Here is a 25,365-nt window from a genome sequence, read left to right on the forward strand (position 1 = left end):
CTCCTTTGGCTTCCTGGCCTCAGGCTGCATCCTAATAAATCATGCATTTTGAATAAGATCACGCCTTGATAGTGGATTTCAAAAAGAGGTACATTTATGAGCAGCATTTCAAGAAAACTAAAAGTACATAGTACATAAGATTAGTCAGTTCTATATATATAAGTACATCAATCATTGATACGATCTGTGAGTCCTCTAAGCACTTCTGTATATACTACATTGGTTGTATTTGAGCCTTCTTCATGCTCTGGAAAGATAGCAAACACTCTGTCTGGGTGGGTGCAGCGAGATAAAGCCACATAGAGTTGTCCATGGCTGAAGACAGGAGTCCGCAAATTAAGGCCAACCCACTTGACGCTTTGACCTTGCGCCTTGTTGATTGTCATAGCGAATGCAAGACGAACAGGAAACTGGTGACGCTTGAGAGGGATTGGGTTCTCTTCAGAACTGGATTCCATAGTGATGCGAGGAATTAGGACTGTGTTCTCATTGACCTGCTGATCTTCATCATCTCCATCCCTAAGAACATGGCACCTAAGGACACGGGTGGTCCAAGACAGGAGTATCATGCGAGTTCCATTATAGAGTCCCTGCAAGGGGTTCAAATTGCACAAAAGCATTAGAGGAACACCTGCTTTGACCTCCAATTTGTGCAAAGGGAAGCCTGATGGGGCGAGGGTATGAAGGAACTCTGGGGGAATGTAATCGTATTCTCTCTCCGTGACTGAGTCCGCGCTGGTGAAGACTGCTTTTTCTCCAGGGAATGATTCCAGGATAGTGGCATTGATTTCATCCACATTAGTGTTCTTTGCAGAAAGAATGGTGCGATCCAGGAAGTATGAATCATTTAAGGGAGGACGATCAGGGAGCAGAATTCTTGAGTATAGGGCATTGATGAGAGACCGAAGATCATTGTTGGGACACCGCATGCGGGCAGGGAGGGTCACAGTTCCATCTTCATTTGTGCCCCTACCAGCTCCAATCTCAAGAAGCCACCTTGCAAAATCATCAGAAGCGGGATCTTGACCAAGACACATATTTCTCTTGAGATGGAATATATGAAGCCTTGACCAAATGCGAGATCTGCAAAAGGTAGCGCCCACTATCTGCTCCCTGGATCCATGAGGCACCACCGGCAGGGTCTGTCTGAAGTCTCCTCCAAAGAGCATGGTTACTCCTCCAAAATCAGCATCAACATTCAGAAGATCATGTAATGTGCGGTCAAGGCATTCCAGGATGTGGCAGTGTAACATTGGAATTTCATCACAAATGATTAGGGAGGTGGCCTTGAGAAGCTCATGAAGAATGTCTCCTTTCTTTATGTTACAAGAGCTGTCTTCAGTGAATGGGAATAGGGATCTTGAATCACTGAATGAGCTGTACGTCCACCTGGCAGGAGGAGAGAAGCGATTCCGGAGGAAGCCACACATAGGACGATCTTGCCTTCAGCACGGAGTTTTGAAGCGATGAGCTTGCAGAGATATGTCTTGCCACATCCACCTGCACTGTGGACAAAGTATGAATGTCCTGGTCTGCGCTCATCACGATGCATCGCATCATCGACCACCGCATCAAAGACCGCCCTCTGCTCTTCATTGAGAGAAGGAACTCCTCTTTCCACCACCTGCTGAAGCTCTTCTTGGTTGTACTGGAGCTGCTCAGCAATCAACTGGTTACCCTCCATGGCTCCCCATCTTGCTGCCATTTGAGAGACAGGCATGTGGGGAATGGCATCCAAAGACTTTCCATTTTTGCGAAGCACACCATCAATGAGATAGAGACCATAGTCGTAGACCTCCTCCTCAGTAGCATCTGGCATATTAAATGGGATGCGAGCAAGACGGTGGCGCAGATCATCACAGAGATTGTCCTTGAAGCGGTTCCAAAGGTCATCAGGGCTTGTAGGATTGCAGAATAGGAGGATGATGGCGAATAAATTTCATGTATGGTATCCAGTGCACATATGAGAGGCATCCCGCAAGCATTGAATCCATTCATTATCGTCTTCGAGCAGACCCCTGAGCCGACATGCGTCCTTGAAAGTCTCACAGACAACATCATCGACAGTCCGAAGGTGTTCATAGGAGGTAGCACCTTTGAAAAAACACATTAAGTTTGATTCATACAAATCGTCACAGAAACCATACCTTTCACTACGGTCAAAAGCAATCTCAGATAAAATCTCTCTCCAGAGCCGGGGGCAGCAGAATACATCCTTCCAATTGCAACTCCACGCTGACGTATCTTCCAAGCAACTTTTTGCCACACAAACTTTGAGGGGAAATCCTGGTAGAGGAGATCACAGGCTCCAGCTGCCACCATGTTTTCATCAGCATTGGCTTTGAACCATCCAGTGAGGTGAGTCTCCTTTGCTGCTGCACGCTCGACAACATCCTCAGGATTATCCTCAGGATCATAGACAACCATGTGTTCACCTGGGAGGTGGACTGGCAAGCGGTAGACAGCAGGCCATTCAAGGTGCATCTCATTTTCCATGATGCTGCTGTAGAGACTCATGCCTCTCCTTGTGCAATATTGCAGTTTTCACCAAGGAGTATACAGCACGAACTTGTAGCATCACTCTGTATGCTTCCTACAGCTATTCCTACATGAGGCGCAGCTTTCCCGTGCAATGCGCAACTCACGTGCGTGCCTTTCCCGCACTTCACGATGTATATGCGCGCGCGCTTTCCCACGCTTGAGCGCCCTATAGCGCCAGCCATCCGGAAGCATCCATCCACTGTCCACCAAGTTCCCTAGTGCGTATATTTCCATTTCTCACATTTGCATATTGTTCCATCTTTATTTTTATCATGGACCCTTACTTACATATATCCTTACATACCTTACTCGGTAGCGCTTCGGCTCCGCATGACAGTGCTTAGGCGCCATACTTAAGCGCCAGCAGTACATACTTACTCACTGACTCACCCACCAAGAACGACAGAGGACTGAACCACAACAATACCCATTTACTACCCAGCAGAGCATAGTTGAAATCTATTACTTGGCACCTCGCATATAACATCTCTCAGCTTGCATCTCTCACCTCTTGTCTAGTGTCTTATCATCACTTAAGCAAACTCGCTCATACCCTCTCTTGTTTCCGCATACACGCGCCTGCATTCCCGCACTTCGCATTTGCCAACCAGTAGTGCCTTCGGCACCTACTACTAGATCCTTGCTGCACTCGCTTCCCCTTTAGGGTCGAACTGCACTTGTCGTCTCAAGTATAGCAGACTAGGCAACGCGCGACCTTACAACAATTATAGATACAGTCAGGAGCATTGTTCGTCCCTCACTGTATCGTTGAACCTTCAGCGCCATGCAGCCTCAATTGAGCTAATATACCTGGAGTCAAGATATGATTTGACCTCATCCACCGGTCCTTCCATCTCCAAAGTTGCATGGTCATGTCCTTTGTAGATATATTTATGAATGTACTTGACAGACTTGATCGAAGCGCAGACTTCCAAATTGATGTGGCAGTTGAATTCGACCAGCAGTTCCAGAGGGTGAGGAACAACATCTTTATTGGTGAAGACATCATTATTCTTTTGGATCGTGCGAGCATTATCTGGTCTTGCATACTCTGGGTAGCCATCATCCTTCAAGGATGTCTGATGACAGAAAGACTTTGGAAAGTGCTTTTTGCACTGTCCATTCTCCAAGCAACGCTCTGGACTGCATGGGCCATGAAGCATGTATTTTGATACAGCTTTGTAGAGTTGCGGGTGCACATCTCTATCTGGTATCTGAGCAGAGATAAAGGAGTTGATCTGCTCTACAGTGCATATCTTGTGATCTGAGTTGAGGAAGATGAGAAGGTGCATGTGGGGCAGACCACACTTTTGATATTCGATGGTGTACACCAATCCTGCAACCTTCCCATAGTAGCCCTTGCGAACCTTCTTCAAGAGCGCTTGTTGCTTTTGGTAGAAGACGCGAGCCACCAAGTCTGGACGATCCACAGCGCTCTGACCTACATAAGCAATATTAGCAACAACATCATAAATAAATTATTAAAATTTACCTGGAAGGAGGTTTTCAGTGATCTCAGGCCAACTCCCATTTGCAGTCATTGTTAGGAAGAGGTCGGGCTTCTTGCAGGCACAGCAAATGGCCAAGGAATCCTGAAGCAACTGGTGCATGTAGTGGGGGCTTCCAGTATGCAATGATGGCAGAATGATTGTGCGACCTGTCTGAGCCAGATCATCTGTGCCATCATTAAGGATGTTGTCTGCCAGGCCTTGGTAGCAGTCTGCCCTAAGCTTTTTTTGATTTTTGGTAACCCAATTCAGATTGCTCTGTTCGATGGAAGCCCAAGCATCAACAACATACTGCTGGAACAGTCTTCCACCACGAAAGATGTTGTTGTTATCGATATGGATGGGGCGGGGGTGAAGACGGAAGGCATAGTATAACAGCTGGGTCACTTCTTTTGAACATGTACGTCTGCCTTGAGGGATGTTGAGAGGTATTCCAAGGTGCCAGCCCTCCTCGCCAGAAGGAAAGAGAAGGGCATAGTGAAGGGTTGAGTATGCATGGCTGAGCTGACTGATGCGTCGCAGCTGACCACCTTGAAGTCGCAAGACAATATCTCAGTTTGTCAGATACCTCCTCAGATCCATCTCCAGGAATGATCACAGCAATTTCATCAGCAGTGGGAAGATTATATCTTCGACCATCTGTGCCCTGCTGAAAGTGAATGCGTGCACGAACTTCTGTGTGCTGCTCTGGAGGCTTCTCGCTCATAACTTGATAGGCCTGCTTATAAAGAGCTGCATATGGATGACTCTGATAGATCATATCATGGAGCTCTCTGAGAATACGACGATCAAGGCCCTCATTTCCTGGTTGGTTGGCGTGGATGTCGGTGGCACATTCGGGATCATAAATGTAGATTTGAGCGTATGAAGGCCAAATACCTTCAGGGGGAATCAGGCTGCCCATAAGGTGGTGAAGAGATCCATGGATACGAAAAGCATTTGAGCCAGAGCCTTGAAGGGCCCTATCCTTGATGGTGACGCCTACGGATGTGAATGCAAGAGCACTGTTGTACTGGCGAATCTTGGACACAAATGTTCTGTCTCCATATGCCTGTTGCAGCTCGAGTGGCCATGCTGGAAAGGGAGGAAGGTCGACTTTTCCCTCCAAGCAGCATGTACCAAACCGTGGATTTCGTGCAGATGATTTGGTGAGTCTTTCACATGCAAAATGCATGGCATGGCAGTTGGGGCACTCCACATTAAGAGGACCAAGAGTGTGATGATCAATGGGCTCTGTGTATGGTCGAGCTCCATCTGGGATAGGGATATTTCAGACAGGCGCCTGGTTGATATTTTCATCATCCTCTGCATCGCGCTGCCAACGACGTTCTTGCTCCTGAGTTCTTCTTCTTTCCTCGTCGTCTTCATGCTGCTGCTGAGAAGCAGGATTATCATATTCACACAATGCCTCTTCAAGACGCTCCTGTTGCTCATGATCCCTCTGCTCCTGGCAGTGTTGTTCCTCTTCTGCCTCTTGACCTGCACGCAGAATATCATAAGCTTGTCTATTGGCATTCTCAGCTTCCTGTTGCTGCAATCGCTGCTGCATCTGAAGTCGCTCAGCTTCCTGCTGCTGCCATTGCTGCTGCCATTGCTGCTGTAATTGCTGTTGCATCTGCAGTTGCTCAGCTTCCTGCTGCTGCAATTGCAGCTGAATCTGCTGTCGATGAAATTCCTCCTGCACTTGTCTTTGAAGCAAGTCATTTCTAATGCGCTCATTTTCCATTTGCTCTACCTGCCAATGTTGTTGAAATTGAGCATTAAACTGACGATAATCAGGTTGAGGTGGTCCATGTAAAGGTTGTGCAGGATTGGGTGCAAAGTAGTGCAGGGGATTATCGACATTGTGAGGACCAACTGCACCCTCGTAATGAATAGGGCCATATATAGGAGGAGCAGGAGGAGCAGGAGGAGCAGGTTGATTAGGAATGTGAGGTACCTGTGGAGGCTGCATCCCGGCTGCCTCTGCTTGTGCTTGCTGTCTTATCTCATTTCTGTCCTGTCGCCGGTGAAGATCGCACTGATGGCGTCTGTCATTTTGAGCTGCATTCACTCGCTCATTCAAGCATGCATTATAATCAACCGGAGGAGGACGATGAGCACACTGCACATGTGCAATCGCATTTCGTGGCAAGCCAGGATATTGCGCAACTGGAAGTGGCTCATATTGAAAGTGAGGGGGAGGTTGCCAAGCAAAAGGTCATGGAACGGGTCCTGCTTGTGGCTCATTAGCCGGCATAAAATTTGGCTGTGGAGCAGGAGGCAGAGGCCTGTCCTGATTATCATGGGCAGCACGACGACAATTACGTCTGGTAGGAGAAGTCATTTGAAGTCGATTGAGTCTGTCTTGTTCACGTTGGGAGTGTCGATCACGTTCTGGCGTGATTTGTTCTTGATTGCTAATGTGCAGATATGAGCATCATGCACCTTGCACATAGCAATATATATATCAGCAACTCACAGAATAGGTATATATCCATCCATGGTTGTTAAATTCAAACGGTTGTTTAGCAAGTGCAAAATTTGTCTAAACTCATCAATTAGTCATTTCTATTATCATTGATAAGAAATAACACCCACCAAAAGTGTATCACACTTTATTACACTTGGCTGCAGGGAAAGGCAGTTTAACTCGAGAATTCTATTCAAAAGCAGCAGCCAAGTTGTGTAATGATTTGTGTAACCAAAAGTGTAATCAAATTTCTATTATTGCTTTTGATATTCTCGATGCCTCTCCCATATAGTAGGAAAAGTCTGTTGTTTGTCCGTTGTGTTCCCACGGCGCAGTAGGCGTGAGGATTACTGTCCACTATATCGCGTTTGGCAATATTTTCGGACTTGTAAAAATTTCACTCAATTTGTTCGTTTACACTCTTCTTACTTAGTCTTAGTCTTAGTCTTAGCGAGTCCACACGAGAAAACCACGCGAGTTTCCAAAAAGAGGTTTAAGCGAGGTAAGTGAATCTAAGCACATCTAAGCGTATCTATGCGAAAGCCACGCGAGCGCCCAACCATTCCCGAAACCGTTGTACTTTACTTCTTAGATGCATCTGAAATCAGTACGACCTTTTCCACATCTCCAATCACGTTGCTCGCTGATTCCGAGTTGGACAAGAATAGGTACCACTAGTGCGTGAAAAATACTAGGACAGCGGCCCGGGAGCCGTTTCGCGTGCTGAGGCTCAATGGGTGGCGACGTGTTCTGACGGATCCCATCAATTATACAGTGTTGTCGAGGGAGTATTCACCATCGTACAGACACATCATTGTCATTCAGAAGTCTTATTCCACCTTCACAGGGTACAGATTCGAAGTAGTCACATATCGTAACGTGCAGATACGGGTTATGAGGGGCATTTAAACTGCTAGGGACACCCAAGGCCAGGCTCTATCTATTATACAAGGTCATAGCATGGGACCTACTGATTACCAACCAGGAACACTGGCATTCCCGAGGACCTGCGCTGGCAGACCACAGAATGGTGCAGCCATCCTCATCAAACACCATTTCTTTGGCTATCTCAATTCATGCGACAAACCCATGTCACAATCTCTCTCGCGCTCATCACCATCCAGCAAGCCATTGATGATCGAGTATTTCCCCAATACCGCCGACTTTCCCTTATCTGAGGTGATGCTGTGAAAGCAGGACAGGCTTGGGACAGGCGCCATGGATACTGATCGCACGAAGCTACTCAGACATTATTGGTGCATTGCATGGCCGATCTCTCAAACTCAAAGGCATCTGTATGTCTGTCTCGCCGATATTTGAAGCGCAATACCGAGGTCAGAAGGTGTAATTGGTTTGTGGATTCTGGGGTATGTCAAGTATCGCACCAGCACTATAACAGGAGGGGTTGAGATTCGTATCAAAGTTACTCCCGGTAAAAAATCACAGTCCAGTATACAGCTAGTATGAAGTATAAGGCCTAGTAAAGCCAGCTGGTAGATTTGATTGAACATGACAGAAGAACATTCCGAACTGTGGTATCACTGGTCACAGCTTAGTAAGGTGTACAGACTAGTCCACAGGATTTGTATACAGGATGTGGCACGGCGACTCAGATCGACATAATACATATGCCACCCACTTGTCTCGTATGCAGTGCATGTATATATTAAGTACTAAGGCTCAGCGCTCAATATCTCTAGGGCTCACTCTCCGTGTTTCCGCAGCGTAGAATATCAGTTTGTGTTGCTCAGGTACTAAGCCGGCGTGCTTACAGCTGCATAGGGTAGCACACAGAGGCTTGAGTACAGGATGTAAACTTGTGGGTTACCGAATCCCAGGACGTGAACTGGTAGCGATCGCGGCTACTATTAATTTGGGTAGTAGCATGGCCAATATACAGCATCTCAGAGAATATTGCATAAAAGCTCATGATGTGGTACAGCTCAATGATATCGTCAACTTAATGGCTCCCTCGCTCGTTCAATGTTTAGCATCACTGCAAGAAAAAGGCTTCGGCAATGTCACTCATTGCAATTACTTCCTAATGCACGATGTGAGCCTACAATTTCCACTCAGATGGCTTGCTGAACGAGGCCTACTAGTTGCGGAGCGCCGTCGCAGTCGTCAGCTGCATTCCATGAACGACTCATCGACCAATACGAACAATGGCTACATCAACTACATACACTACAGAATCCTGCAGACAACATAGAATGTCCGTGAGTCTCGTCATTTCCGGATGTAACATGAAGAATAGAATAAAAACGATCTAGCTCATATCAACACTAAAAGAGAGAATTTTACCATCGAGAACGGTTGCAAGATCTGCCGTGGTACTGTCCGCAGCACGAACGCACTCATGGTCGCGACTCCCGAATGACGTTGAAGAGTCAACAAGACAGGAACATAATAACAACTTCATCAATGAGTACTCGAAGTTGCCGATAATCTACCCTCAGCGACTGTCATACTCCGCTTGGAAGCCTGCAGGACTTTTGGGACTGGCCATTTCAGATATAAAGGAATGCCTTTGATTTGCCGTGAAGGGCACACTGCTCTTCATTGCATTGCCTCCAGAGTACGGAAGACTTCCTCATCAACCAAAACAGTTCGTTGGTAATGCCAACTTTATCCAAAAGTTCCTCTGCAGAACCCTAAATCTCTCATCATCAGGAATGCGGAACTCATCCGGCCCAGGGACATCGAATCCATCAGCCTGGTGTTTCCGGGCCCATATGGTTGATGGTCTTCAGATTGAAGAAGACCTCACAGATGAGATGAACGTCCACGCATGCGTTCGTAAAGAATTCCTCGGTCGTCTGTGGTCGAAAGCGGAAAGACGCTCGGACAGCAGGGTAGTAATAGGGAAACCAGGCCGTGGTCAGGTTGTGTCAGCCAGATGAACCATCGAAGGGCACACTGTGAGCGCTCACGTCGGCGCAATGTGGATTTGCAGGAGCACAGGATGCTCAAAAGCTCTCACGCCTCATGATAGCTTCAAGGCTCATTCCTGAGAGTGTGGCAGTCTCGGGACAACGTCGAGGCACGACACCAGCACTCGTGTCATTGGTGCGATAGATCTAAGACATTGCGTTTGGGTGAGTCATTCGTTTGTTCACTCGTTGTTCCATTTAAAGCTGACATAGATACGCACCAGTGAAACCTCATCGCAGTGCACATCAGCCGACTCCCTTTACTGACTACACTGTCCAAGCTGTGTCATCTCGTGAGCATGATGCTCAGCAGTCAGACTCCCGTCAGGTTTTCGACGTCGACGGCTGTTTAATCAATGGGGATAATCCCGACGGCCAGGGGAGTGCCAATGACTGCATAATGACCGGCAAACGTCTGCGCACAAATTCACTGTCGGTCTTTGGGCGAAAGCCGACAAGGATCTAACAATGGGACCAACCGGAATCACTCTTTCCCGCCACTGGATCAGCTTTGACGAGTTCAAGGCAAAATATTATTGAACACGATGCAATAAAAAAGTTTGGGGTATAACTCGTGGTTTCAAGCGGGATCGAACGACACTTCAATGGCATGCAATGGGTCCCAATACCAGTCCAGTTTGGATATCTAGCTTGTCAAATGGCAATCGAAAGTGTCTATGTATTACGTGGGTGCCACCAGGAAAATACGCCATTCGATTGGCAAGGTGTCATATCAAGATTCGACTCCCTGCTTGGGCCACCCCTTCAGACAATCCGCTTTCCGAGACTTACGAAACCACTTTCTGGCTGTTGGCCTTCTGGTAATTATAATGTGGCCCATTTCCTTTTCCATATCATAGAACCTGCCAATGTTGCTGTACTACGAGCCAGCAGCCTTGCTGTGGTATGAATTTGCTGTACTATGGGCTTGCCATACACCGCCTCATTGGCTGGCTGTTTTCTAGAACTACAGGCCTTTCAATACTTAATATAATCGCTAGGACACTATCTAACACCGATTGCTATCTAACACTCCTGGTCACAAATTTGATTCACCCAATGCCGAACACAAATGTCATCCCAGGTCTCATTCCGATTGCTCATTCTGCTGTGCGGGAGGATCTATCGTCAGCGATCCAGTATGCCAGCATTTTTGATTGGATTCATCAGACCTGACGTTTCGCAGAGGACTTTCGACTATCACAAGAGTAGTGGTATACATTCCTCTTGATAATTATGAGCTGCTGGCGGCGGCACTTGGTGGACCACTCAATCTAATGCAAGTGTCCTCCCAGTGTCAAGCGAGACTGTCTTCACCTCCCAGTTTTTCACAGGAATGCGTTATTGCCGTCATTTGTAGAAGTCTATATTGACAACGGTGCTACGGGTGTGCATTACCGTGGCGGCATAAGGTGTGTCCCGACACATGCACGATTAGTCTGTGTGACGACAGTGCTAGTGATATACTGCCTATTCAAAATCATTTCCCTGATGTTATCATTAACTCGAGGTAAGTAATTGCGTTTGCATACTGTTCGCCCTATAGCTCATACTTTCCCCGATTGGTTTTGTAGTCCGCGGGGCGCAATAAGAACATCACCATTTCACGAGCATGTGTACCCACCTTATCATGGACCGAGCGGTATGCCCTGGGAGCAGGCCACCACAATTCTCGGTACAGGATTTTCTGGCTTCGAGTCGGTGCCCCGTGACCCGAGCAATGATGCCGCCCTTCGAGTTCATCATCCTGTGTTGCCTCCAGGGTTGCCTCCCACCGTACAACCCTCTTTTTTTCCTTCAGTATCCTCTGGTAGCAATGTTGTTGTCCCTTTGAGATACCAGCCAGATTCGTTTGGCGCTGGTGCTACCACACCTGAAATTCACTCCGCGGGCCGCCGAATTTCTCATCCTGTGGGATACACAACTCCATTGGCTCAAGGGAATCAAGTGGAGCATCCAGGTTTGTATGGCTTCGAATCGGCACTGGATGACGTGAAGGACTATGCTGTTCTTCAAGTTCATCCTTTGTCGTCTCCAGAGCGGCCCTGGAGCATGCAGCCCATTTCTATTCCTTCAATGTCGTCCAGTACTGCTGCCACCCCTCCTTTCAGCGCCCAGCCACCTTTCCTCGGTGGCGGCGCCGCCTTACCTCAAATCTCCTCTGCAGATTACCAAGTCTTAGATAATTCGGGGTACGGAATTCAATCGGCCCACAGACATCAAATCCAGCAGCCTGATGGCCCTCGGGCTTACATGGTCGATGGTCTTTTGATTGACGAAGAATACCTCATGGATGGAAACGGTGGCTACATAAACGTCCATGCATGCGGTCGTGAGGGGCCTCCCTGTGGTCTCTGGGTTAAAGCGGACAAACGCTCTATCATGCGCCATGGACAGCGGTGGCACGGGGACGCTCGAGGTGGCGGAGGAGATAGGAAAACCACTTGCCCGTGGTCAGGCTGTGACAGCCAGATGCGAGCGAATGCCATTCCACGGCATATTTTGAGCGCTCACTTTGGTGCAGTGTGGATTTGCACGGGCACAGGATGTTCGAAACCTTTCGCGCGTCACGATAGCTTCAAGGCCCATTCTCGGAAATGTGGTAGTCTTATAGCAATCGTGAAGTACGACACCAGCACCCGTGTCATCGATACAACAAATGTTTTGAGACATTACGACTGAGTGAGTTAGTATTACTCTTCCCAGCTGTTGATTGAATGTACTTTCGCAGAAAAAAAATGGCGGTAGATCGTCTTCTCTCTCACGCTTTCCATCGTTATTACGTGACTTCGCTCGTTCAGATGCATCACGAGGGGAGGGGAGGGGAGGGGCGGGGTAGCAGCTGTGTCATATCGTAGCTCATAAATTCGTGATTATTTTCAGGCACGATGCATCAATATTTCGTCCACCTTAGATTCTTGCTGCACAAGGCACTATCCCATGATCAAGAAAGTTGAGGTTTACAGGAAAATTCGATCCGAAAAGCCGAACAAAGAGTACAGGTAGGAGTATTTATTAGTTGTTCGGTTTGAAAACGTGTTGTCTCAACCGCCCAAGACTATTCTTAATCCACAGCCAGCGGTCGAAAGGCGGGAAAATGAATGAAGGTGGCATGCATGGTCCTGTACGTATGTGCCCATGAACTACGGTACAGAGATAGATGGCCAATCCCAGACAGCTGAACGATATCAGGCCTGTGAGGGATATTGGCTATTCTGCTGTGCCTGAGCCATGGTCCGATGCTGTGAAAAAAATGCACCATTATCAAAGGCTGGTCCTATCACTGGACAAAGTCAGCTCACCTGCATTAACCGAACGGCCTGGTCTATTTGATCCTGTGTAAATTGACTATTGGCAAGAGTGGGTACCACTGGGAAATAATGAGCCTGCCGTGAAACAGTATTTCCGGGCATCTGAGGAGGCTGCATGGGTAGTTGCGGTTGCGCGGAGGGTGGTCGGGGAGAAGCAGCGTTGGATGGCGTGCCTATGTTACGCGGAGGAGTTGCTTGCGGTGCTACGCCGGGCGATGATGTTGCAGCGCGCGACTGATATGGAGGTGACAGGTGGGCACCAGTAGGAAGTCCGTTAATGGTAGGGGTAGGGCTAGCTTGTACTGGCGCTTGGGATTGGGATTGGGCTTGGGCTTGGGCCTGTGCGGCTGCAGCGATAGCACGAGCTTGGGCAGCTTGAACTTGCAACAAGTGTTGAGGGGACATACGAGCCCCTGCAGCGGCCGCTGATGCCATTGGTGTTGGCATTCTCTGCTGCTGAGAAATATTGACCTGTGCCACGGGTTGATTCCGTATTTGCGGGACAGCTTGTGCGGGCTGGGCTGCTGGTCTCGGTGTATTTGGTTGCTGTTGCTGGGCTGCTGCAGCTACTGCCGATGCCGCTGCTGCTGCTGCTGCCGCCGCCGCCTGCTGGGGTTGCTAGCGACTCGCCGTCAGAATAGTGTTTGAAAATAGGTAAGATGACAACACATACACCGGCTGCGGCTGCCGCAGCTTGCAGCCTTGGGTCGCGTTGCATCATTGCCTGACGAGTAAGTTCCTCGTGGCGACGTCGCGCAAGGAGTAGTTCCTGTTGCTCCCTCGACTCTTTCTCATACTTCATGCGACTAAGTTCAGCCGGTGTCAGTTTAGGCATTTTTTGATACTGCCCATGCGTATCATGAACATTAGAAGCCTTTCGCTGATTCACTTATGAATCGACACGAACCAGTAAGCGCTGGAGAACTGTAAGTAACAAATATAGCTCACTGGACGCTTTTTGTGCTGCTTCGCGCTTCTTCGCAGCTTTGCGCATCGTCTCATACATAAATGTATGTCTCCGCCGTTTTTTGGTGTCAGACGTTAAGCCGGCTCCAGAACTTTGGTTTTGTGTAACTGACATACTAGCCAATCGCTTGACACCTCTCGTGGTCATCTGTCCTTGAGCCGAGGATGATGCTGGCGGCGGAGTGCGCTCCGTGTTGACAGGGGAGTTAACATCAGGATGGACCCTGTGTCCGCTACCGAAGCGACTGCTCCAACGCTCGAAGCATTCCCAAGGAGTTCGTTTATCGGTGGAGATAGTGACGCGCGAGGAGTTGAATGAATCCGCAACTAGCAGCCAGTTATTGGGATATCTTTCCACATGGGTTTTGAGAAGGGAATCTTCATCTGAGCTCCAAAGATGCTCCGAACGCTTCTTGCCATCTTTCAATGGCAGTCCAAGGGAACTGACTGCGGATGGTCTACTGCCCTCAAAAAGGTCTGCGAATAATATTCAGCACCACTGTCATTTTCTCACGGCGACCTTACCCGAGGCAGTATCATCTACTGTCTTCCCAATTGCGCTATCGAAATCCACAGCCACTGCTGCTTCTTCAGCGAACATCATCCATTCCCCGTTCACCCAATGCCTAGCAGGTTGCAAAGGTCCAAGAAGCGTCGGCTTGGAGTGCATGAAGCGACCCAACGGTGCCATCTTTGTGAACCCAGCATCCTCAACACGCCTGTTGTCCTCTCCCGACTTCTTATCCTTCTTCTTGCCCTCGTTCGAGCCAGAGACGACATCTGGCATGCCGAGCGGTTGAAGATCGGGGAAAATGTCCGACAGATCAGGGATGGGCAGTGATGACTCAATCTCAGAGTCGTCTGTGGTCAGATCAGAGAGTGCTTTGGCAAGGACAAGGTCGTCCCCGTCGAGGAAAAGCTTTCGCTCATCCGAGTATGCGATCTGCTCTCTGAGCGGTGCATACAGGTTCGCCTTGGAGGCTTTGGATGATGATTCTGCGGGAGCAGCATCGTGCTGCGTATTTTGCTGCGAGGCAAGATTGGGGTCTGTCGAATGCGCCTTGAGACCAGTCTGATCATCGCTTTCGATCTTGGCTTGATTTTCCTGCTGCATGTCCACATTCATCACACTTGAATCCTGCAGAGCTGACGGATCATCAACATCCTCAACTTTGGGCTGAACATGGTCGGGGCCTGGAGTCTGGTGCTGACTACTGTCCGTGGACTCGTTAGATCCCGTTCCATCCAGTGCTTCTTCTAAAGCGTTGCGCGACTCTAGAGCGTCTGCGATATCCCTTTGCTCCGCCTCTCCCTCCTCCTCATCGCCATCGGACTCGTCTGCCATAGGGGTATACCCATTGTGCTCCGTAGGCCGTGTGTCCATGTCTACATCTTCCGTAGAGGCATTTTGAGAAGACCTGGGACGCTTCCATAAAACACATATGCCAAGCCTAACCCTCTCCTCGCGACTCCCCGCATCATGCCACTCCAGTACGGCAGTCGACAAGTTAAACGCGAGAACATATTTCCAGCGTCGCTCCTCCCGAAAATCAACGCGCATCCATTTCTGACCAGAACATGAGCCAGATGCACCACAAGAATAACAGAGATCATGCCATTTCATCCATAAGATAGTCCCAGTGGGTCTTGGTCACACCTCCGAGATTCTTTTGTCTTTTGGGCTGCCTATAACTCCACTTTGCGACATTTTCGAGGCTTTCGACTCGTTCAAGGGTGCGCGTGAGCCTTACCTCGGCAATGGCAACCTACATACTTATAAGTACTTCATCTGGGACAGATTAGTGTCACCTACACCCCAGTCACGCGTGCTTAAGCACTTGGTGGCACGAGAGACCTTCTTCCAGACAGGGTTTGCACGAATGGTTGCACCCCACTTGGTCAGGCCCATGGGTATCCATTCATCCTTGATTTTTCCGTCTGCTTTGTCGCGTTCCTTGTCTCGCTTTTTCTGTTTGGCAGACTTACCCTTGCGGAGATATTCAGGAGGCAATGATTTGATCGGAGGTAGACTGTAGGCGGGGTTGAAATGGTGATGATGATGTTGTTGATTTTGGAATCGCGGCGCATCTACAGGTGTTGAGATAGCAGAGGACGTCTCCTCAGGCGGCTCGCTCTCAGCCTCATCAAAGCTGAATGCCGGATCAGTCACTGGAGATGTGGGGGTGGGAATGAGGAGGGAAGGCTGAATAGATGCGACGTCCACAGTAGTATAGACTATGGTGCGAGGGGTCATTTTCGGGACAGGCGAAGACGATGGAAGGACGAGATCAGGTGAGGGTTCTCTAGCTTCCTCCGTGGATACGTCCATGCTTTCCCCCAAGTCGACGAGTATTTCCTGGACTTCACTTACCTCGTCGAGGGCGGCATTTGTAGGTTGAGGGGAATGTGGCGAGAATGTACGAGACTTAGAGCGAGACGTACGGTGGGTCAGGGATTGACTGCGACGACTGACCGATCGCTGAGATGGCGACCGCGAAAGGGCTACGAGATTCAGTTCATCTGGCTCGTCGTCTGGTATCGGGCGTTTGCATGACACAGGAGTGGCGCGGGGAGGTGACCCATCTGGTATCGATGTAGCCAAGGGGTCATCGGATTCTGGAATTTGAAGTAATAAAGATGAATCAGAGCGAGGTGAAGCGGGAGGCTCTGACATGGGGGAATCTACATCGATGACGTCCGGTAGGTCTATTGGTTTGAATTCATCGGCAGTTGGAGATGATGAAGTGGCACACAGTTCGCTCGGTAGAATATTTGACACCATGCCCGAATCGGGACTGACGGTGATGAGCACGTTAACGAAGAAAATTGGTGAATAATGCCACGAACTTTTCGTCGAGATCGTATTTATCTAACCAATCCTGAAGTCCAACTTCGTCCTCATCGTCGAACATGGATATGGAGCCTGCGTTTTTTCGTCTCCTCATCATACGGTACATCTCGCGAAGGAGTTCATTTCTGCGTTGAGATATTACTCTACACATATACTGGCGTGAATATTGTGTGTTGATATCGAGTATAGTGCACTCACTCGAGCTGTGCCACACGTTCCTCCACAAGAGCTTCAATTGACAGCGATGGCATACCACAGAGAGAGGACTGTCTACCACTCTAACTTCCAAACACAGTTACGTAAATTGCGGGCAGAAATCGGTTCAAATATGAAAGTCCTAAGTGATGTCTGCTGGGATAAGTTCAGGATGTGTCTCAGAGTGATTTCTTCAGTGAATCCTCTGGCGTCAATATGATGATCTGGGGAAGCGAGAACGAAAGTCAACGAGAGGAGGGTCAAGAACTCCCACGAATTGAATACCGTGTCATCATTTGGGATTAATAAATCGGCTCACAGTTTGCTCACCGTCGTACGTTTGTCGACCATCCTCACGATGCGGCCTGCTCGTCAAGCATTGAGCCTTGCTCGTTCTTTGTCGCGAGCTCAGCGTAGAGGTTCGTCTGCTTCACTTCTGGCAAAACTCATGAGTAACTGTTCTTCTCAGCTCTGCACCAGACGAAGGTCCGGTATGCTATCACCAACCTGGAGATGCCAGCCATGTCGCCGACTATGACAGAAGGCGGCATTTCCTCATGGAAGAAGAGGGAAGGCGAGTCTTTCTCTGCGGGAGACGTCCTACTGGAAATTGTATGAACTTCACGTGTTTCCGTTCGCACACGAACCTCATATACTCAACAGGAAACGGACAAGGCAACCATTGATGTCGAGGCACAGGAAGATGGTATCTTGGGTAAAATAATCGTTTGTCTCATCACTCCACAGCAATAACAACAAGTACTAACTGTAATACAGGCCCAAGACGGTAGCAAGAACGTCCAAGTTGGTAAAGTCATTGCACTCCTTGCTGAGGAAGGAGATGACATCTCGAACCTCGAGGCACCCAAGGAGGAGTCCAAGCCAGCACCTTCTCCCCAACCCGAAACTCAGGCAGCTGCACCCCCACCTCCGGCACCAGCACCGACACCTCAACCTACGACTTCCAAAGTGTCGCACCACCCGAAGCACTCGAAACACTTACTGCCATCGGTGATACGCCTCTTGATCGAGGGCAACGTTGCTGATGCAGAAGCTATCCCGGGCACGGGTGTTCGCGGTATGCTTACGAAGGGTGATGTACTTGCATACCTGGGGAGAGCGTCGAGTCCAATGGGAACATTCAAGGAAGCGAAGAAAGAGGTTTCAGAGCCGAAAAGGGTTGAAGAAGTCAAGGTAGGCTACATTGCGCAAGCTTGATCTCACAATTGTTCATATCTTGCTCAGCCATTGGACGGTGCTGCCATCCGCCAACTTATCGTCTCTGGCCTAGCCGCCAAAATGAAGCTTGCACCTAGTGAGTCATCCTTCTGTAAATCATGTTGTAACGCATTTGACACCCTGGCTAGTACCTACAACATCAGCAACCTTTGATGATATTATCGCCGACTACCTCCCTCCTTCACCTTCTTCACCGAAGGCTGCGCCAATACTCATCTCAGCAACGAAGGTACAAGACAGCTCTGCCAAGTACTTCGATGGGTTACTCTAGTTGTTATATTGTCGTACTTGTTGCGTAGACGTTACTTAGATTTCTGAGCTATTGATACTTATTTCAAAACACCGATGAGTACACGCGAAATTTGCCACAGGTTATGTTACCTGTCTATGTAAGATTCTTGAAGCACTGGTCCAGCCGAGGTACAGATCATAACGCCTTACCTCCTTTTGCGTTGGGAAAATCCGACAGCTCGCTACAACCTCCAGTGACACCAGCCCGGGCACGCATTTTACTGAGCGACCTCGTCGTCCAATGCAAGACACTGGTCTGATCAGTCTCGGCCTTCGGAACGAAATGAAAATCATCTCACTCGAAACTCGATGAAAGAATCTGATATCCCACCCCGTGGCCTTGGTACGGGCACTAAGAACTGCAAACTCAACAAACCCTCCTGCTCAAGGCGAAGAGAGGTCTTTGTTGAGTTCTGCAAAGCTCGCAGCGTGCGTGATATATGTGCAAATCGATAGCTAATACCGAGCATCTCAGTGATTGCTAGGTGCATGCAGCACAACGAATAACAGTACCTGAAGCTGACACTACGCGAACATTCGAATGTTTCTAGGACTTCTCTGTCGTTCGGATAGTCCATCTGCAGTAGATTGGAACCTGAACCCTGTACAAAGTTAGAAACTCACCTCGGTACTGCCGAATGCTCCCGTTCCCTGTATTCGAAAGAGGGGTTTAGCGGGAATGCCTCTGTGCGCGCTCTGGACATCTGCTACAGGATTGGCAATCAATGTTATTTTTTCACAAGATGGATCAAGTTCTGAAAGGGCATCGCGGAGCCAGAATGATGACTAGTCACCGTGTGAGCTGCGTCATAAACTCGATGTCCGTTAAACAGACCTTGAAAATGATCTTGAGGGCACTAAAGAAGGTATAAGGCAGAATGAAGGAGTATTTGAGGAGGCACTCAACGTCTGCTCAGCATCGAATGGGAGCTCTAAGTTCGGCTCAGAATCGAAAGTCGATATCTCACACGTCGTTGTGGGTCCTGATGAGTCTTCCGCACTGCAACATATCTGTACAATCGATCATGACAAGAGGTCTGAAGCTTACAGAACAAGCGTCAAGGGGTGTCCGGGCCCCGCATATGTGAGACGCATGCTCGTCCGCTTCTCGTTACCGCCGAAGTGCTGATCGATACGAATGGCATTAGGACGCCGTGCATCGTCGCCCCTCTCGTCATCTGAGGCATCATCGGCCCGCCGCCACTGCTTGTGCTTCGAGCTTGTACTGCTTGAGGAAGACATGTTCGCGGTTCCAAAAATGTTCAGGCATTCAAGCAAGGTGTTCAAAGGGATTTCAAATGATGTGGCATGTCGATCAAAATCAGGTGCAGACAACTGAGACGGAGCGGCCTGTAGATCGTCGACGTCGAATGCCCACTCGTCAAAATGGTCCGCATAGACGTATGACGTCGCTGTGAACCATTGTACAGATGTTTGCGGGACCAAACGAATACGTACCTAGCAGTGTTCGCGCTTCCTCGACAGTGACAGTTATCCCGCTGCCAGCTGTAAATCTCATAGATGCTCGCTTGAACCATAGTTTGCAGCGATTAATGACAGTTCAAAGCAGTGCGCTCACGTTCGAAAAACCAATTCCGCGTAGGAGGGAGGCGAAGTATCGAACATCGTGTACAGATGCTGTCAAAAGCTGAAGTTCTGCTCAGCTGGGAGCACGCTTCAGGATATGGATGTCGTACAGGTTTGGCCTTATCTGGTTGACTTGGCTGGGACATCAATTGCGACATTTTTCTACTCTCCCCTAGGCTAGACAAAGGAACCAGGTGAGTTGTGACGTGAATCACAAGTCAGGTGATCTAATTGAGTCACGCTGCAGGCTCTCGAGTCTCGACACCCATGTCAGTTTGCTATCCACCGCCTCTTGTGGCACTAAGAACAACATTGGATTGACTTCCCGCAGCGTTTAGAGCGTTGTTCTAATTCTAAACTTATACATTATAGAGTCCTCGTGCCGTCATCAAACGTCAGTGTTTTGCAAGTCTGCATGTCAAAAAACCCTAGTTCTGAAGTGATATCTAGAAGGGGGGAACTACCCCCCTTCTGGATTCAATATTGCAACGAGTTACCAGACCATACTCCGACTTTTAAGGTTTGAATCAAAATCTAGGATTCTAAGTGCTACCCCGGGAAGTCACCCATTATCACACTGATGAACTATTTCAGAATGGCCCGTTCACATGTCAGGTCATTATCATCCAGCATCACACGTGGTGTGTAGTTGGGACTTGTGACTTTTGAGATCCTAGATAGGATCGTTTATTTAGTCCAACATGATAAATACTAAACTTCAAATCGCCCCTTCCTCCTAGGTTTAAGCACCCAATGTTCGACGACGGACCAGGCCTTTACCTGGCTACATCAGCCTTGGCAGTAGCTTTTTTAAGCTGTTGTCGGAAATACTGGCTTAATAGTTCGCATCCTCCCCTGCCGCCTGGTCCTACTCCCCTCCCAATAGTGGGAAATATTCTCAGTCTTGATTCCGCTCGACCTTGGCTGACCCTCAACGCCTGGAGATCCACATATGGTTGGCACATCTTGATGGAAATATTTCTGTCATCAAACTCATGTTTTTTTTTTCAGGCGATATCATATTTGCTCGTCTGCTCAACAAGCCTGTCATCGTGATAAATTCTGAGGAGATTGCGAAAGACCTTTTTGAAGGCCGGTCCACTATATATTCGGATAAACCCCAGTCCATTGTCTACGAACCGTCAGTTATATTTTTTAGTATCGCTACCTATTGATTACAGGGACATTGTCAGCTTCGCGTCGGACTTCAACATAGGGCTCATGCCATATGGAGACAGGTAAGCTATTGTTATATGTTATGTTAGTGTACCTGATGTCCAGGAGGTGGCGCCTACATCGACGCATGTTCCATCAGGCATTTCGTCAAGCTGAGATACCTACTTATCACGCTTTGACACTCCGTTCCGCCCACAAAATGCTGTTTAGTCTTCTACAAGACCCAGGCAATTATCCAAGCCATGTCAAGATGTCGGTTTGCAACAGTCTTTCTGGTCCACTGCTGAAGCTGATATCCATCAGGTTCACAGCTTCGTCTATACTGTCTATTGTGTATGATTATGAAGTTAAAGCCAAGGACGACACCATTCTCCACGTCATTGAAACGTACCTGGAAGTGGCAGTAGAAATGTTGACGCCACGTACTACTGTGGCAATTGAGACATTCCCTTTTCGTATGTTCACACATTCAATGATGGCCTGTGGTTACATCTCAACGGAGATACTAGTTTTGAGGCTACCTAGCTGGTTTCCCGGTGCCACATTCAAGCGAGCATCAGTGAAGTGTCTGAACGCAGCCCATGATGTGAAGGAGTTACCCTTCCAATATGTCAAAGAGAAGATGGTACATCGCCTCATCCATGTTGGTGCAGTGAATTGACGAATGGCATGCAGTCCACTGGCAACATGGCACCATGCTTTGTGACTGAGACCTTGAACAGGGCGAGGCTTTCTGTTGAGGATGACAACGTCATTACAACTGCAGTCAAGGAAGCTGCTTGTATGGCGTTTGCAGGTACCCGGGCTGCAAAACTTGCTCTCTTTGTGCTCACCTTACTTTTTATCTTCAGGGGGCGTTGAAACGGTACATATGCATTACATTTGTTTGTGCTTGGCGTGGTGATCACTTTGCCATTGGCTCAGACTACCTCCACGTTACTTGTGTTCCTTCTTGCTATGGTGCTCCACCCAGAAGCACAAGCCAAAGCGCACGCGGAAATTGACCGAGTCGTTGGAAAAGATAGACTCCCCGGTTTCGACGATAGGCCTGCGTTGCCTTATGTGGAGGCTATTTTGCGTGAAACACTCAGGTGGCACCCTATATTTCCGTTGGGTCCGTCCACTATAACGCCAATTTTACGCTTTTTTCTGATGAAGTACCAAGGCATTCCTAGCGCAACAACGACTAGTGACATCTACAAAGGTTATTTCATCCCCAAAGGTTGGTATCATACTGTTCTAGCGAAGGTCGCTAATGACCCAGATTATCAGGGATTATCGTGTTTAAAAATATATGGAAAGCCTGCAACATTTTTTTACTGAATTCGCTCGAAATGACCAATGATTTAGGGCGATGACACATGATGAGACGAAGTACCCCAGTCCTGAGGAATTCAAGCCCGAACGATTTCTCCATGATGATGGGTCCCTCACCAACGACAGGATGCATTTAGGCTTTGGCTGGGGTCGCCGGATGTGGTGAGCATATGTTTAGTGCTTCTTCACTCTCCACTGAAAGCTGCTTGTCAGTGTGGGACGACATGTCGCAGACGCGTCACTCTGGATCGCGATGGCAAGCTTCCTGGCTGTTTTTTCGGCCCACAAGGCTCTTGATAGTCATGGCATGGACATCCCAGTCATTCCAAAGTACACCACTGGGGTCGCTGTGTTTGTAAAATCTCATTTGTTCTTGAGACTAGTCCGCTGATCTTTTGTTACTTCAGTCATCCCGAGGAATTTCCCTATCGCATTGTCCAGCGATTCCCGTGTACATCTGAGACACTAACACACTTGACTGGATTAGGCACGTTTGTCACTGTTATCTCGGACTTCTGGCAGACTAACGCGTGGTAACAGAGCAATCGTGATCATGATTCATGGTATGTAGGGTATCTATATCATGTGCAGTAGCCCATGGAGATAGCTTTCTACTTTGAATATGCAACACTCGTCCATTCATTCAAACATATAGTACAATTACGAGGCAGGACTTCTGCATCACCACCCTCGAGTTCTATTGGACATTGATGTGAGTTTCTGAAACCAAAACAATATGGTGATCAACAATCGTCATAATTACTGCAGTATTGATGCTGACTCCAGCATTCCTCGTGTTCGCTGGTCATGAGCGGGAGCCATTGCACATATTCAGCATGATGAAACCGTTAAGATGCGCGACAAATCTCAAGAGGATGGCTCTACATCTGACATATTACTTCCCAGTGAGGTGAAGCGTCGCTATCCGCACCATCAAATGTCTTACCCGGGCCCGCAAGGCCAGACACACGCAACACACTGCGTGAAATAGTGTCGTACTTCGGTGGGTTCTCACCTTTTGACGTGTTCTAGGCCTACATGGACTATCCTAACACACAGTTGAGACCCTCAAGGGGATTTCTTCGAGGTGGCTCATGTGCTACCTTTGCAAGAAAATGCGCCGACCCTAGCCACAGAGAACATATACAAATCTGTATACGTGGTCAGTTACATCGAGTCTGCTAGTGTACTACTGATAGGATATCCGCACGCGGATCTAGTACCAGTAGGAGCTTTTATTGAGGGCTTCACCGCTTAACATTCACCGTCCCAAATAGCTGGACACAACTCCAGGTCGATGATCTCATCGCACCGCCTGTGGTTCAAGTACGAAAATATTGCGCCAGGGAGGAGCCGATGACTTCTTCATGCAGAAAACCGTTGAGCTACAACCTCTCGGATCCTTGTACCCCTCACTGAACCTCAGTTCAATGACGCTGGCCAACACTGTATAGGTTTGATGACGCATTTTTGATGATGATATGGTGTATACACTTTATCTCGCCACTCACATAATAGATTATCTCGCACAAACTGACGAATTCCTAGCATGCAGGTGCTTGCAGTCCATCTTACACTCATTCCACTGAAAGCAATTATATGTATAACGCATGTAGACCTAAGCTTTGAGCTGAGCACGCAAGTTCTGCTCCAAAGGACCTCTAGCACGAATAAACTGTACATAAGCTCCATCCCTGTATAACAGAGGGTCAATCTCAAAAATTCTCCAGACAACCTGGGATAATACGCACTGTACCACTCTCTTCTCATCCTTGAGTTTCATGTAGTCCTCGCGGGCCACATTCGTGAAGCCCCACTTCTTCGAAACAATGATTTTCTGACGGCCGGGGAACTTGTACCGTGCACGGCGGAGAGCCTCTTGGATGACAGCAGCATTGGATTCTTTGCAACGGATAGAGAGGATGATCTGGCCGATGTTGACACGGGCGACAGTGCCGTAGGGCTTACCCCAAGCACCACGCATACCGGTTTGCAGCCTGTACCAAAAAATCTAAGACTCGCACCAAGAATTCAAAACCTAGTCACAAACCGATCAGCGCCAGCACAACTCAACATCTTGTTAATACGGATAACGTGGAATGGGTGCACACGGACGCGCATGTGGAACGAATCCTTGCCAGATGTCTTGGTGACATACTTGTTAGCGCAAATACGAGCTGCTTCGAGCGCCTCAGAGCTCAGCTGCTCATACTCATCGGAGACAAGATGACAACAGAAGGGGAACTCGTCGACGGAGGCACGTTTACGGCCGAGGTCAAAAATCCTGATCTATGGAGAGTGAGATTTAAAGCGACGGGTCGTGGGTGAACAAACTTTAGGATCAGGGACACCACGGTTGTACCGTGATTTGGGGTAGGGCTTGTTCTTGCAGTAACGGTAGCAGCGGGCGGGACGACGACCCATTGTTGTTGTAATCTGAAGGAGTTGAAATCAGTACCCAGTGCCTGTTATTACAGAATCACATCCAAAGCAATCGGACAGCATCCACCCCGACCACTCGAAGTCCACTGCTCCTTCCGATTCGAATCACATCCAGCCAGCCATACTCAGACCAAGATGCGGAACAGCAACACTTACATGCTACACGGGGATCTTGACGGTGGGTGAGAAGGTGCGGTAGTGCTAGACGAGCTCGTCCGCTAAATCTTAGATAATCAAGCTGACTTTGAACTACCTAACTTAGTTACTAAGAAGATTTATAATATGAGTTGGTAAACAGGTTTGTCAACGTTTCTAATTTTATACAGTGAGTTACACCATCCGTGTTTTACGTCTACATGATGAATGATCATCCTATCAGTTTCGCAACGTCAGACCTGTGGCGTGCCGTACGGACATTGTTCAATCCAAAAGAAAAATTGGGGAGCCCGAGTCAGTTCGTGATGTAGACTGGCGGGCAAGGTGACATGATTGACATGAAGCCTCCCCTTCACTTGTTAAGCACCCTTCAGTGCAAATTCGCGAATGCTGTGGCAAA

At 48.4% G+C, this 25,365-nt stretch overlaps 7 protein-coding genes across 7 annotated transcripts; 3 read left to right on the forward strand and 4 right to left on the reverse strand.

Moving 5' to 3' along the window:
* Positions 1-5,319: 5,319 nt before the first annotated feature.
* On the reverse strand, positions 5,320-6,003 carry F5147DRAFT_769693 (uncharacterized protein; the record flags this gene model as incomplete). Its single annotated transcript, XM_041441058.1, has 1 exon — positions 5,320-6,003. One exon carries the CDS (start codon positions 6,001-6,003, stop codon positions 5,320-5,322), a length of 684 nt encoding a protein of 227 aa, XP_041296949.1.
* Positions 6,004-10,713: 4,710 nt separating this feature from the next.
* F5147DRAFT_676682 (uncharacterized protein) lies at positions 10,714-12,164 on the forward strand. Its single transcript, XM_041436061.1, has 2 exons — positions 10,714-10,944; positions 11,009-12,164. Exon 2 carries the CDS (start codon positions 11,079-11,081, stop codon positions 12,114-12,116), a length of 1,038 nt encoding a protein of 345 aa, XP_041296950.1. The 5' UTR covers positions 10,714-10,944; positions 11,009-11,078; the 3' UTR covers positions 12,117-12,164.
* A 293-nt stretch (positions 12,165-12,457) lies between these two features.
* Positions 12,458-16,709, reverse strand: F5147DRAFT_413426 (uncharacterized protein). The gene is made up of 7 exons (XM_041429687.1): positions 15,525-16,709; positions 15,328-15,477; positions 14,237-15,278; positions 13,694-14,188; positions 13,419-13,633; positions 12,737-13,363; positions 12,458-12,676 (listed from the first exon to the last, which is right to left on the reverse strand). The coding sequence occupies exons 1-7, from the start codon at positions 16,491-16,493 to the stop codon at positions 12,623-12,625; spliced, it is 3,552 nt and encodes a 1,183-aa protein (XP_041296951.1). The 5' UTR covers positions 16,494-16,709; the 3' UTR covers positions 12,458-12,622.
* A 406-nt stretch (positions 16,710-17,115) lies between these two features.
* F5147DRAFT_769696 (pyruvate dehydrogenase X component) lies at positions 17,116-18,267 on the forward strand (the record flags this gene model as incomplete). Its single annotated transcript, XM_041441059.1, has 6 exons — positions 17,116-17,176; positions 17,227-17,369; positions 17,421-17,483; positions 17,535-17,951; positions 18,003-18,072; positions 18,125-18,267. The coding sequence occupies 6 exons, from the start codon at positions 17,116-17,118 to the stop codon at positions 18,265-18,267; spliced, it is 897 nt and encodes a 298-aa protein (XP_041296952.1).
* Positions 18,268-18,505: 238 nt separating this feature from the next.
* Positions 18,506-20,032, reverse strand: F5147DRAFT_743711 (Rad1/Rec1/Rad17; the record flags this gene model as incomplete). Its single annotated transcript, XM_041439620.1, has 10 exons — positions 18,506-18,538; positions 18,587-18,757; positions 18,812-18,865; positions 18,912-19,073; positions 19,123-19,144; positions 19,195-19,287; positions 19,336-19,699; positions 19,746-19,815; positions 19,867-19,935; positions 19,985-20,032. The coding sequence occupies 10 exons, from the start codon at positions 20,030-20,032 to the stop codon at positions 18,506-18,508; spliced, it is 1,086 nt and encodes a 361-aa protein (XP_041296953.1).
* A 595-nt stretch (positions 20,033-20,627) lies between these two features.
* On the forward strand, positions 20,628-22,758 carry F5147DRAFT_569768 (cytochrome P450; the record flags this gene model as incomplete). The annotated part of the gene is made up of 12 exons (XM_041430965.1): positions 20,628-20,829; positions 20,886-21,015; positions 21,068-21,112; positions 21,159-21,302; positions 21,354-21,505; positions 21,560-21,675; positions 21,726-21,846; positions 21,902-21,915; positions 21,975-22,164; positions 22,216-22,330; positions 22,401-22,529; positions 22,581-22,758. The coding sequence occupies 12 exons, from the start codon at positions 20,628-20,630 to the stop codon at positions 22,756-22,758; spliced, it is 1,536 nt and encodes a 511-aa protein (XP_041296954.1).
* Positions 22,759-23,504: 746 nt separating this feature from the next.
* Positions 23,505-25,046, reverse strand: F5147DRAFT_676707 (ribosomal protein L10e/L16). Its single transcript, XM_041436062.1, has 5 exons — positions 24,966-25,046; positions 24,702-24,803; positions 24,418-24,656; positions 24,119-24,364; positions 23,505-24,061 (listed from the first exon to the last, which is right to left on the reverse strand). Exons 2-5 carry the CDS (start codon positions 24,789-24,791, stop codon positions 23,986-23,988), a joined length of 651 nt encoding a protein of 216 aa, XP_041296955.1. The 5' UTR covers positions 24,792-24,803; positions 24,966-25,046; the 3' UTR covers positions 23,505-23,985.
* Between the last annotated feature and the right edge of the window lie 319 nt (positions 25,047-25,365).

The sequence above is a fragment of the Suillus discolor genome (assembly GCF_016758755.1).
Source record: "Suillus discolor strain FC423 chromosome Unknown F5147scaffold_8, whole genome shotgun sequence".
NCBI classification, from domain to species: Eukaryota; Fungi; Basidiomycota; class Agaricomycetes; order Boletales; family Suillaceae; genus Suillus; species Suillus discolor.

Coding starts and splice junctions, on each gene's coding strand:
- F5147DRAFT_676682 (XM_041436061.1), top strand. CDS start 11,079: ATGCCCTGGGAGCAGGCCACCACAATTCTCGGTACAGGATTTTCTGGC.
- F5147DRAFT_413426 (XM_041429687.1), bottom strand. CDS start 16,493: ATGGTGTCAAATATTCTACCGAGCGAACTGTGTGCCACTTCATCATCT. Junction 13,634..13,693: donor AGCAGCACAAAAAGCGTCCA/GTGAGCTATATT, acceptor TCGATTCATAAG/TGAATCAGCGAAAGGCTTCT. Junction 12,677..12,736: donor AGGCCGTTCGGTTAATGCAG/GTGAGCTGACTT, acceptor TTTTTTTCACAG/CATCGGACCATGGCTCAGGC.
- F5147DRAFT_676707 (XM_041436062.1), bottom strand. CDS start 24,791: ATGGGTCGTCGTCCCGCCCGCTGCTACCGTTACTGCAAGAACAAGCCC. Junction 24,365..24,417: donor AGTTGTGCTGGCGCTGATCG/GTTTGTGACTAG, acceptor TTTTTGGTACAG/GCTGCAAACCGGTATGCGTG. Junction 24,062..24,118: donor GATGAGAAGAGAGTGGTACA/GTGCGTATTATC, acceptor TCTGTTATACAG/GGATGGAGCTTATGTACAGT.